This window comes from Pongo pygmaeus, chromosome 6 (assembly GCF_028885625.2).
Source record: "Pongo pygmaeus isolate AG05252 chromosome 6, NHGRI_mPonPyg2-v2.0_pri, whole genome shotgun sequence".
NCBI lineage: Eukaryota > Metazoa > Chordata > Mammalia > Primates > Hominidae > Pongo > Pongo pygmaeus.
In genome coordinates, this window is record NC_072379.2 from 5,278,709 (window position 1) to 5,290,696 (window position 11,988).

The window sequence follows — 11,988 nt, forward strand, 5'->3', positions numbered from 1 at the left end:
GGCATGCGCCACCACACCCAGCTAATTTTGTATTTTTAGTAGATACGGGGTTTCACCATGTTGGTCAGGCTGGTCTGGAACTTCTCAGCTCAGGTGACCGCTCACCTCAGCCTCCCAAAGTGTTGGGATTACAGGCGTGAGCCACCGCACCCGGCCCACACCCAGCTAATTTTTTTGTATTTTAGTAGAGATGGGGTTTCACCATGTTGCCTAGGGTGGTCTCGAACTCCTGACCTCAGGAGATCTGCCCACCTTGACCTTCCATCAGCCTAGATACTCTTAACAGTTTTTATATTTAACAGTTTGAACCTCCTAAAATTTGTATAGTAGGAGGGTGAATGTTGAATAATTCTTCCTGCCCTGCAAATTTGGAATGCTACCCATTTTAAGGCCTTTCTTTCCATCAGTCTATTTCTTTTTGTTCTAATTTAATACCATTATATCACTTGATAATATTCTTTTAATATTCAAGCATTCAAAGTCCTGCTCGTTATTTTCTTGGCGCTTCTCTATTGATACCCCCAGATGTTGATGTCTGTCTCATCATCCGCAGATCTGATATTAATTTACTGGGGGAAGTTGGCATCTTCAGGACACTTCCCATTAAAGCAGGCACATGCCGAGCTCCCTTGTATTCCTAGTTCTTTGTCTTAGTAAGATTTTCTTCATGTGCATCTTACCACTTCGTGAGTTGGGATTGACTCTTTATAAGGTAGTTGAGATTTCCAGCTAATCGGCTCTCTTGGTCAGTAACTGAATTTAAAGTGGCAGGAAAGACCTTGGTGGGGTCTGAAGCCTTGTCAGACCACAAGGTCTTGCCCATGTTCCACACACAAGTCCAGGCTTTTATTTATTTATTTTTTATTTTTTTTCCCAGACGGAGTCTTGCTCCAGAGCTGGAGTGCAATGGTGCGATCTCAGCTCACTGCAGCCTCCACCTCCCAGGTTCAAGCGATTCTCCTGCCTCAGCCTCCCAAGTAGTTGGGATTACAGGCACCCACCACCACACCCAGCTAATTTTGTATTTTTAGTAGAGACAAAGTTTCTCCATGTTGGTCAGGCTGGTCTCAAACTTCTGACCTCTGGTGATCTGCCCGCCTCGGCCTCCCAAAGTGCTGGGATTACAGGCGTGAGCCACCACGCCCGGCCCAGGCTTTTATTTTTAATAGTTTAAACTTCGAATGACTCAGAACAATAGAATGATATGCCACTTTTGCCCTCAAGACTGTTAGTGTTGAGAGTAAGTAGTCAATTAAAATAGGTTTAAAGAAAAGATTGAACATTAAGTCAACAACAGAACAGGGGAGTGTTTTTCTATGCTCGTGGCAAAAAGTGTGGAGGTGATGTTCAAGGGGGGCCCTGGGGGACCCCAAACTCCCTGGTGGCCCAGGGCAGAGCTGTCCTGGAGATCGCCGTGTGGCGCATTTGCAGTCTGCTGTGAAAGATCAGAAATTTCTGTTTTAACTCAGCTCAAATTCTTTTCTCTTTTCCTTCCACAGGGGACCGTGATTAGGGTATTTTCCATTCCAGAAGGACAAAAACTCTTTGAGTTTCGGAGAGGAGTGAAGAGGTAAAGTATATGAATGTCCAGAATGGATTCTGGAGGTTGTATTTAGATTTCAGTATTATGTTACCTACGAACAAACAAGCAGAACCCACGGGAGAATTCTACACGAGCATTTCTAGCCCGACTGAGTCACCGGGTAAGATCTGGGAGTCGGTCTTGTCATGGGCATTGAAGAGCACTTTCAGAAAAGCAAACTGGGTTTTTGTTTGCGATCCTACCAGCTAGCGTGAGAGTTGTGAAGAGCTCGCGCAACCAGGTGGGCCCTCCAGTGCCCGGCAGCTCCCAGCCTGCTCTCAGGGACGGGGCAGTGACCTCATGGGTAGCACACCCTCCCCTTTAAAGGCCACGCTCTGAGAACCTGTTCCAGCTCTCCAGCTCCGTTTTCACCCTCAGCAAATGGTGTTGGCCCCTTCTTTTAACCCAGAAGCCACAGCCTGGAGTTCCCTTGTCTTCCTCCCTCCAGGCTGCAAAGCTTCCCTCATCTGTGCTTACATGCCTCCTGTGGCACCTGCTTTGGAGGCAGGACTGTCCCTCCCTCATTGGACAGTAGAGCAGGGGAGGCCTCGGGCTCTGGAGCCAGTGCCTCAGATCCGAGCCCGAGGGACCACTTTCAGTCACATGGCCGTGGTCGGCGGGACCCAACCTCAGGTCTCTGGCTCCTCGTCTCGGGTCAGTACCTCCCTCCCTGAGGGTGGCCGTTGAAAGAGGAGGGGCTGTCTTTCGGGGACTCTCCCGCCATCTGGTCCCCCTTCCTCATGGGATCCCCACAGGTGTAGCAGGTGCACCTCAGTATCCCCAAATGTCACCGCTCCTCCAGCTCCTGCCTCCTCGTGTCCCTTGGTCTTCCTCACACCACACCTTTCTGGATTTTTCCTGTGTTGCTGCTTCTGCTCAGTTCCCCTCCTGTGCCTGTTTCTGCCCTGGAGCCGCTCCTCATCCAGCCCCCTTCCTCACCCCCGTGGCCTGTGTGTGTGCTGATCCCGGGGCCAGACGTGTAGCCCGGCTTCCTTCTTGAGGTGCCCATATTCCTCCTGCCTGCTGGGCACTGGGCATCTCAAGCCACCCAGGCCAGTTTGCCTCTGGCCCCTCGTCCCTCACACTCCCCATCTTGGTAAATAGCGCCACTTGCCACCCCTGCCAGCACCCTGGCACCCGAGCCAGAGGGACTCGGCCCTGCATCCTTCCGCCTGAATGGTGCCTCCAGGGAGCTCCCGGCTGTGGGCCTGCCCTGTGCCCCTCCCGCCACACCACCTGATCCAGGCTTTGCCTGGTTTCTGCTGTTGCCCTGGATTCCCGTCAGGCTGTTCTTCAGACTCTCACCCAGGCTGTTTGAAAAATGTAAATATAATCCAGTCACACCCCACCTGACATCTACCACACCTCTGTCCTGCAGGATTAGCCCCAGGCCCCTGCCTTGGTTCAGCAGGCCTCCCGGCACCAGCCCTTCCTCCCAGCCTGATTCTGTTTCACTGTCCCTGTCCTAGCTCCAGCAGTACCGCACTTTCAGATCCTCAGAAGAGCCGGCCTCTTTTATCCACCAGGGTCTTGCGTGGGCTGGTGGATCTGGTGGCCTGGCCGGCTTCTGTAACCCTGGGAGTCCAAGTCGAGTGTCGCCCTCGAGGAGGCCTTTTTTGATCCTTGGGTTAAATCCCTTTCTCCGTGCATCTCTAGTGCCTTCCACGTGTATTTTTCTCACATTCCTTTGCCTGTAGCAAATGGAATATTTGGGTGACCGCCCAAGGGGTTCACCTTGCCTGCTGCCTAGACAGAGCTGATTCATCAAGATGGGAATTGCAGTAGAGAAAGTAATTCATGCAGAGCCGGCCGTGCAGGAGGCTGGAGTTTTATTACTACTCAAATCGGTCTCTCTGAGCATTCAGGGAGCAGAGTTTTTAAGGATAACTTGGGTGGGGAGAAGCCAGTGAGCCAGGAGGGCTGATTGGTCAGAGATGAAATCTTAGGGAGTCGGAGCTGTCTTCTTGGACTCAGTGGGCTGGGGTCCACAAGATCAGATGAGCCAGTTCATTGATCTGTGTGGGGTCAGCGGATCCATCAAGTGCAGGGTCTGCAAAATATCATAAGCAAACTTTCTCCCAAAGTTAATTCAGCCTATGCCCAGGAATGAACAAGGACAGCTTGGAGATGAGAAGCAAGATGGAGTCAGTGAAGTTAGATCTCGTTCACCGTCTCAGTCATAATTTTGCAAAGGCAGTTTCATTTGCACCTCCCTGAGCCCACCCCCATTGTCGGATGCTGCATTAAGGCGAGAACATTCCTAATTCATACCCATACCTAATTCATACACATGGTCAACACTGACTCCAGGAAAACCCCTTGCTATTATGGACAGGGCTAAAACTATCTTGTATTTCTAGGGTTATGAAGAAATTCACAGGAATTTAGTGGCTTTGGGATGCCGATTGATTTTTAAGACACACTTGAGCCACTTTGCCTGTTGAAAGTTTTGTTCTTTTTTTTTTTTTTTTTTTTTTTTTTTAAATAATTGAGACAGAGTCTCATTCTGTCGCCTAGGCTGGAGTGCAGTGGTGCAATCTCGGCTTACTGCAACCTCCGCCTCCCAGGTTCAAGCGATTCTCCTGCCTCAGCCTCCCGAGTAGCTGGGACTACAGGCGCCCGCCACCACAGCCAGCTAATTTTTGTAATTTTCGTAGAGACGGGGGTTTCACCATGTTGGCCAGGATGGCCTCGATATCTTGACCTCGTGATCTGCCCACCTCGGCCTCCCAAAGTGCTGGGATTACAAGCTTGAGCCACCGTGCCCAGCCCTTTGCTCTGTTCTTAAACTTTACTGAGGTTGCCGATTTACCCTCTGGTGTGCAAAGAATGGCTGTTAACTTAAATTACTGAGTTTTCTTTTACTCACCTTAGGGCTATAAATCCATCCTAATTCAGCTAAAAGTGGTTTAGTGAAATCCTATTCCTTTTGTCATCTGGAAGGTTGCAGCTGTGCTAACGAATTGTTCTTAGTATTTCCTTTCGAACATTTTCCTCTCTCAAGGAAAATGTTTGAGAAGGTGGCTGGAGGGGAATAAAACTTACCAGCAGGCCCAAGTGTGCCCGTGACAGGAACTCTTCTCCGCCACTTGAGTTGAACCCCTGGGGCAGCTGCAGGCTCCAGTGGCCTGCCCCAACCTGCGCGTCTCCCCAGGTGCGTGAGCATCTGCTCCCTGGCCTTCAGCATGGACGGCATGTTCCTCTCCGCCTCCAGCAACACTGAGACCGTGCACATCTTCAAACTCGAAACTGTGAAAGAAAAGTGAGTTGCAAATATACGTTTCTTTAAAAATGATGCAAAACCCTTTGTCCCCACTTGCTGCCGGGATGAGAGGTAAGCACAGATCCGCCCACCCTCTGACATCATTAGCCAGTGAAGACCCTGGAGCTGGCCTTGGAGCGAGCACCTTCGTGTCCAGGCTTGGCAGTGAGGAGGATGGGCCCCAGCAGATGAGCTTCTCCCGCAGCCAGCACGCAGGATAGACAGAGGCCTTGCGTAGGGCATGGAGGGCCCAGGGGGACATCCTTTAGTCAGTGCAGGTGGCCCCTCCTCAGGTTCCCCTCACAACAAAAGCGTTTGTGATCAGACAGCCCACTAGGGTGAATGGCTCGTCTCTTACCTGCCCACGGGGTAAGCAGAGACATGGACGGCTTCCACAAGAATTATTGCAATGAATGTGTAGCATGAGGGGGGTCTTATCTTTTAAGAGGGTCTTACTCTGTTGCCCAGGCTGCAGTGCAGTGGTACAGTCATTACTTATTGTAGCGTCTAGCTGCTGGGCTCAAGCGATCCTCCTGCCTCAGCCTCCTGAGTACCTGGGACTGTAGGCATGCACCGTGCCTGGCTAATTTTTAAAATTTTGCAGAGACAGAATTTCGCTATGTTGCCCAGGCTGGTCTGGAATTCCGGGGCTCAAGTGATCTGCCCGTGAGCCACCGTGCCCAGCCTCTCTTTAAAAATTTTAAAAAGAACGTCCCACTCAGATCAGCATTACAATAACATACTTTAGGTGGTCAAAAATAATAAATTTTGTTATTTATATTTCATCACAATTTTTAAAAAGACAAATGGAACATGCCCCGCCCTCCCCCCCAAAAAAGATGAATAGCAACACAAACAGGATACGGGAAAATAACATTTTGGGGTCTATACTCAAGGTTTTTGGAGACTTCTGTTACAGAGACCTAGCAGGGGTCATCAGTCAGGCCCTAGACGTCCTCACACCCTTGCAAAGGGGATGTGTGGTCACCTGCCACGTCTTGTCCGTGGCCAAAGGCTGCAGCTTCTCCCTGAAGCCTGAGCACCCCCTCTCCCGACACCTCCCAGAGGAAGCTCCGTGACGCCCCTGGGGCCCTGAGTGTCTGCTTATAACCAACCCTGTTTAATTTTCCTGTGAAGAATGGAGACTTTTGCTGTCGGCTCCAGTGCTGTGCGTCTGTGTGAGTAGGGGGTGGCCGTCCCCCCAGGGAGGGTGCAGCTTCATGTGTCTGGCGGCCTTTCCTTCCAGACCCCCAGAGGAGCCCACCACCTGGACTGGGTACTTTGGGAAAGTGCTCATGGCCTCCACCAGCTACCTGCCTTCCCAAGTGACAGAAATGTTCAACCAGGGCAGAGCCTTCGCCACGGTCCGCCTGCCATTCTGCGGCCACAAAAACATCTGCTCGCTAGCCACGTGAGTAGAGCCGGCGCCTCCGTCCCCACCCCGTGTGCCTCAGGCCGAGGGGCCCAGTCCTGGCGGCTTGTGACCCCTTCCGTGCTTCTCCTGAACAGGAGCAGCTTCTTAGAGCCGACACTCCATCGAGAGTTGTCGGGGATGGGAGGTCCCCTGGCAGGCACTAGGCTTGCCGCTCTGTGCGGGGGTCCATTTCCATACGGGCTCCCGTTCTGTTTTTGTGGACAGTCTGCAGTGTTAATGAAAGACGTTAAGTCAAATCTCGTGAGCGTGCCATAGTTAACCCTTTGGGGCCACAGAAACCGTACTTGCCGAGTCTCAGGCGTCCGTCCGGCTCCAGGGTCTGGCTTCAGAACACACACGGGGCCTGTGGAGGTTCTGTGCTGCGTGCAGGAAAGATTGTCATTGCATCCAGTGATGGCAGGGCTTTGGGCTTCCGTGGGTCTTTAAACATCATTTTCCGGTTTTGTTATCTGACTAGCATCCTGGAAAACTTGTCTGACGACGACTACCCATAATAATCCCAGAAGCCACAAAACTGGTTTCATCCCGCTCTCGTCTCCTGTGGGCTTCAGGGCTCAGCACACGAGTGTAGCCTTGGCCCCGTGAGCCGAGGCCAGTGGGGCGCCAGACGCCTGCAGCTGCCCTTGTGCTCATCTTGCTGGGGTCTCTTCCCTCGCCTGCCAAAAGTGAGGCTGCCATGTAGTAAGACCACTTCTGTGACAGTTTTCTAGAATTTGGCTGCTCTTTATTCTCCCCAGAATTCAGAAGATCCCACGGTTGTTGGTGGGTGCCGCCGACGGGTACCTGTACATGTACAACCTGGACCCCCAGGAGGGTGGCGAATGCGCCCTGATGAAGCAGCACCGGTGAGTCTGCTTCGGCCTCTTCACGGAGCTGCTCCGCGCTGGTGGGGGGCTTTCGGGGCACCTGGCGAATGTTTGTTTATTTCCTTGCAAACCAGTGACATAGAGGGGCAGATTCCAGCATGGCGGCCCATGCCGCGCAGGTCGGGAGCTTCACTTTCCCAGGTGAAATCGATGCCGCTGCAGGACAGGGAGCCCCGGGCTGCGGCTGCCGGTGTCAGGGCTCCCTCAGGGACTGGGCACAGAGGCGACGCAGGGGTGGCGGGAGCCGCATTTGTTCTTAGCTGGGGGAGAGGTGCTGGGAGGCCAGGCCCTCCTCCGCAGGGTGGAGTTTCGCATTTGGAAAGGAAGGGCACAGCGTGGTGGCCTCCACAATTCAGTGCACGTGGTTGAGAGCCTCTTGTGTCACTGTGAGGTACAGGTTTGTTCTTGGAAAACAGGGAGTTAACATTTGTTCATCGGCAAGTAATGCATTTTCATTCTGTCTTACATGTTTTTTAATGATCAAAAAGTTCTAACAACATATAATTTTTTATTTTAGAGACAGGGTCTCACCCTCACCCAGGCTGGAGAGCAGTGGTGCAATCACAGCTCACTGCAGCCTTGACCTCCCGGGTTCAAGGGATCCTTCCACCTCAGCCTCCCCAGTAGCTGGGACTACAGGCACACAGCATATCCAGCTAATTAGTTTTTTGTGCAGGGTCTTGCTAGGTTGTCCAGGCTGGTCTGGAACTCCTAGGCTCAAGTGAGCCTCCTGCCTTGGCCTCCCCAAGTGTTGGGGGTAACAGGAGTGAGCCGCTGCACCTAGCTTTTTTTTTTTTTTTTTTTTTTTTTTTTGTGAAATGGAGTCTCACTCTCACCTAGGCTGGAGTGCAGTGGTGTGATCTCGGCTCACTGCAGTCTCCACCTCCTGGGTTCACGCGATTCTCCTGCCTCAGCCTCCCGAGTAACTGGGACGACAGGGGCATGCCACCATGCCCTGCTAATTTTTTGTATTTTTAGTAGAGACAGGGTTTCACTGTGTTAGCCAGGATGGTCTCTGTCTCCTGACCTCGTGATCTGCCTGCCTCAGCCTCCCAAAGTGCCGGGATTACAGGCGTGAGCCACCACACCCAGGCTAGTCTGACTTTTTTTGTAAATAGTGAATCGTAGTTATTAGTTCTTCCATCGTAAAAGTGAAATATTGCCTTCTTAGGTATAACTCCCTCTTTAGACTTTCCATGTAAAAACTCTTCATGTAAAAATGTGTGCAGATACACAAGGAGATTAAAGTTGCCACGGTGTGATGAATGCCTGGCGTCCTGTGTCGTGAGTGGTGCGTTGGCTCTGTTGCCGCAGGGCAGCCAATGTGTGCTGCCCGCGAGGCCGCCCTGTGTGGAGACGCTGAGCTGTGTCGCTTTCTCCCCTCCAGGCTGGACGGCAGTCTGGAAACGACCAATGAGATCTTGGACTCTGCCTCTCACGACTGCCCCTTAGTCACTCAGACATACGGCGCAGCTGCAGCAAAAGGTACTTACGTGCCTTCATCCCCAACGAGACTTGGTAAGGGGCGTGACGCAAACCTGGAAGGTAATTAGCCCCACAGCCCCGAGTGCCCCTGCCTCCTGCTGGCTCTGGAGCCACTGCACCAGCTCCTCACTGGGGGAGATGGGGACTGGTTCTCAGAACATAGGTGAGGTTGGTGAATGGGTGTTCCCAAGGCCTCTCAAGGCTGAATTCAGTTTCGTTTCCTCTTTTTCTTTTTTTTTAAAGGAGAGATGGGGTTTCCCTATGTTGCCCAGGGTGGTCTCAAACTCCTCCTGGGCTCAAGTGATTCTCCCACCTCAGCCTCCCACAGTGCTGGGATTATAGGCATGAGCCACCGTACCAGGCCCATTTTCTCCGTTTTTAAAGAAAATGTCATCCTGGCTCAGGTGATTCTGGGGGCACGTGACTTGCGCCCAGACTGGCCACCTCTCAGCCAAGATACCACCCTGAAAAGTACTGCCAGGGTTTCACCTCAGTCTTTTCCTTCTCACCTTTTTCGTCCTTCGGCAAATCTGCATCAAGTACTGCCTTCATGCTGGGCCTGTGAAGTGCAGAAGCTGTAGGGGAACGAGGCCAACGGGCTCCCCTCCGGCGGCAGCTCTAAGACCCATGCACGAGATCCTCCAGCCACAGCCTTGGCTATGTGAGCCACCTTCTCAAAAAAGCCAACTCGCACTCCAGTGGGAGAGCCTGTGGTTTTGCATCCACGCGGGGCTGTGCCTGCTCGCTGCCACTCCCATCCGTGAACCGGCGCTGCCAGCTCATGAGCCCACCCTGAGAGTCTCCTAGTGTCATTTTTTTTCCCGGCGTTATTTTTGAGCTCTTAACCAGCTTGAGAGAGTTTGTGGTCTGTCCATTTAGGGAGCCCCTGTTTACCGTGCAGGCATCGTTTTGACATTTATGAATGTCAGAGAACAAATGACTTCATCTCGAGCTGCCTAAGGCTGCAAAGATTTCATTAGAAAGCAATCAGAATTCAGAACGTCTTAATACAGGCTGCAGTTTATAAATATACACCAGCGTTTCCAAACCACAGTCCTTAGTTTGTGTCAAGGGGTCTGTGGTGTGTCCCCAGCCTTTGAAGGATGACTTCATCATCTCTTTGCAGGCTACACAGACGACCTGGGTGCTGTGGGTGGCACCTGCCTGGAGGATGAGGCCAGTGCCCTGCGCCTGGATGAGGACAGCGAGCACCCACCCATGATTCTTCGGACTGACTGAACTTGACCTGTGACCCTGACCCGGGGAGCAGAGAACACTGGCTTCACAGAAGACTTTGTGCATTGCTGCTATGAACTTTGACCTGAGTCGGGGGAGAGGATGGCAGAGACTTTATTAAAAAAAAAAAAAAGATTGTAGTGGTAGTCTAACTCCATAACGCTGAGGAAATACGTCATTTTCACTTCAATGGCTTTTAAATCCTGCTTATGAATTTTAGCTTTTTGTTTGTTTGTTTTCTCTTTTTGCCAAAATTAACTGGTGAAGCCCGCAAAACCTCCTCGCTTTGCATGCATGAACGTGCCAAGCCAGCATAGGGGAGCTAGAAGCCACTCTCCAGCCACCTGCCATTGGGTTTTTTAATATCTGTACATAATGCCGAGTGCGTAAGGAAGCCATGGCGTCGTGCACAGTGGGTCTGGTTGTCAAGGCCAGTTTTGCGGTGACAGGCCCAGGGGCTGCCCACCAGGTGTGCAGGGCAGACTTCGGCTGGGACAGGAGTCCTCTCTCCCTAGGGCCCCACCTGGACCATTTTCCCTCCGTTTTATTTTGTTAATTAAATTCTTTCCAAATTGGATCACTCTGGGATTTCTTCCATGGTGGACCTTTGTTTCTGATCTTGTTTTCCATGTGGACGTTGGAGGAGAGCGAGGTTCTTTCTGATACTAAAAACCTTTCTTTCAGGCAGCAAATGAACTTGAAAGGTTGCCTGGACTCGCTGGAGCAAAAGAAAGCGATCTTGTTTGTATAATTAAATGATCTGTTCTTCTACTTTACTCTTCCTGTTGAAAAACTGTGTGTTTTTTTTTTGTTTTTTTTTTAAGGAAAGTTTGTAGCTACTCCTATGCCCAGGAAAGCACAGAATTCAAGTGTGGTGGCCGTCTGAGCTGTCCTTTCGCTGGCCCTGCTGTCCGCAGGGGCTTCCTACCTGTGTGAGAGGTCGTAGCGGGAGACAGCGACAGAGAGAAGGCGGCTGGGCCACGTCCTTCACAGGGCGACATGTGCCTTTCTATTTTCATCTTAGAAAATTTCCTCAGCAAACCGATGAGAGATTGTGGTTGCAAGCTTCAGTATTTGCCTCGCTTCCCTTTTCGTATTTACGGAATTAAAACAACCTCAAGTACCTCAGACTCTGCATTCCAAACCAAGACACCCAGCAGCCAAAGTGTTGAGGGCATTTAAGTGGCGTTAATGGCAGGAGAGATGGTTTTAGAATCTTTGGAGTGGTGTAAGTTACGGGATAGAAGGGAAAAGGCAAAAACTATTTACCCTGCCTTTGCAGGCTCGGGTTTTTGAACCGAGGAAGGCTGGGACACCTGTTTCCAGATGGTTGTCGTGGTCACACTGGGCAAAGAGCTGGAAGGGAGTTGTCCCCTCAGCCGAGCGGCTGCGGTGAAATGCCCCAGTGTTCTGGGTTGGCCTTACGGCAAACTCCTAAATGCAGGGGACGCTGGAGTCCAACTCACCTACACTGGCTTCCTCCCAGCCGCTGGTGTGCGGCACACACAGCATCTGCATTAGGCAGAGGTGCAAGTGGGATGATTGAACTTTTCCTTCAAAACCTGCTTGTCTGTCCTGGACCTTTGCTGAAATGGGATCCCGGTCACGCAGGCTGAGACAGTGGGGACCGCCGAGGCCAGAGCGGGCTATGCTTGAGCAGGGATCTTGAGAAGGGCCGCGGCAGCATGCAGCCTTGACCCACGCTCGCGTCTTGTGGTGCAAGGCCAGAGGGCTGTGTCTAGAACCTGACCGTGCACTCCATCTCCTGGGAGGCACTTTTGGCTAGAGTGAGTGTTCGTGGGGGAAAAAAAGTGTGCACAAGAGATATGGAACCCTGAGCTAGGGTTTCCTGTCACCAAAGAGTGAGCTGCATTTCCAGTTCTGTGTTAAAGTATCGTTTGTTCTGGTGCCTGCCTGTGGTGGTGATTTGGAGACTCAAATCTCCTTTGCCAGGTCTCTTTTGTCTTTCTTTGGGATTGGTAGTATAGAAGATGCTGGGAATTCTCTTCCTCGCTCAGCCTCGGCTTCCCACACTCTAAGATGAGGCCGTTGCAGAGGAGGCCTCGGATGTCCTGTGACCCTCGGCCCACACTACCTCCTCAGGTGGCCCTGGCAGGGCTGG

General features: G+C 51.8%; 1 protein-coding gene across 6 annotated transcripts in view; it reads left to right on the plus strand.

Moving 5' to 3' along the window:
- The window catches only part of WIPI2 (WD repeat domain, phosphoinositide interacting 2), a 41,398-nt gene extending 30,756 nt beyond the window's left edge, over positions 1-10,642 (plus strand). For 4 of the 6 annotated variants that reach the window (XM_054496064.1, XM_054496062.2, XM_054496066.2 and 1 more), the window contains 6 exons: positions 1,500-1,570; positions 4,737-4,844; positions 6,091-6,255; positions 7,017-7,124; positions 8,533-8,663; positions 9,757-10,642. In XM_054496064.1, coding sequence (XP_054352039.1) covers positions 1,500-1,570; positions 4,737-4,844; positions 6,091-6,255; positions 7,017-7,124; positions 8,533-8,663; positions 9,757-9,869 — 696 coding nt within the window. In that variant the 3' untranslated portion in view covers positions 9,870-10,642. The remainder of the gene's footprint in view (positions 1-1,499; positions 1,571-4,736; positions 4,845-6,090; positions 6,256-7,016; positions 7,125-8,532; positions 8,664-9,756) is intronic. The other 2 variants (XM_054496065.2, XM_054496063.1) reach the window with 1 other exon arrangement.
- Positions 10,643-11,988: the final 1,346 nt, after the last annotated feature.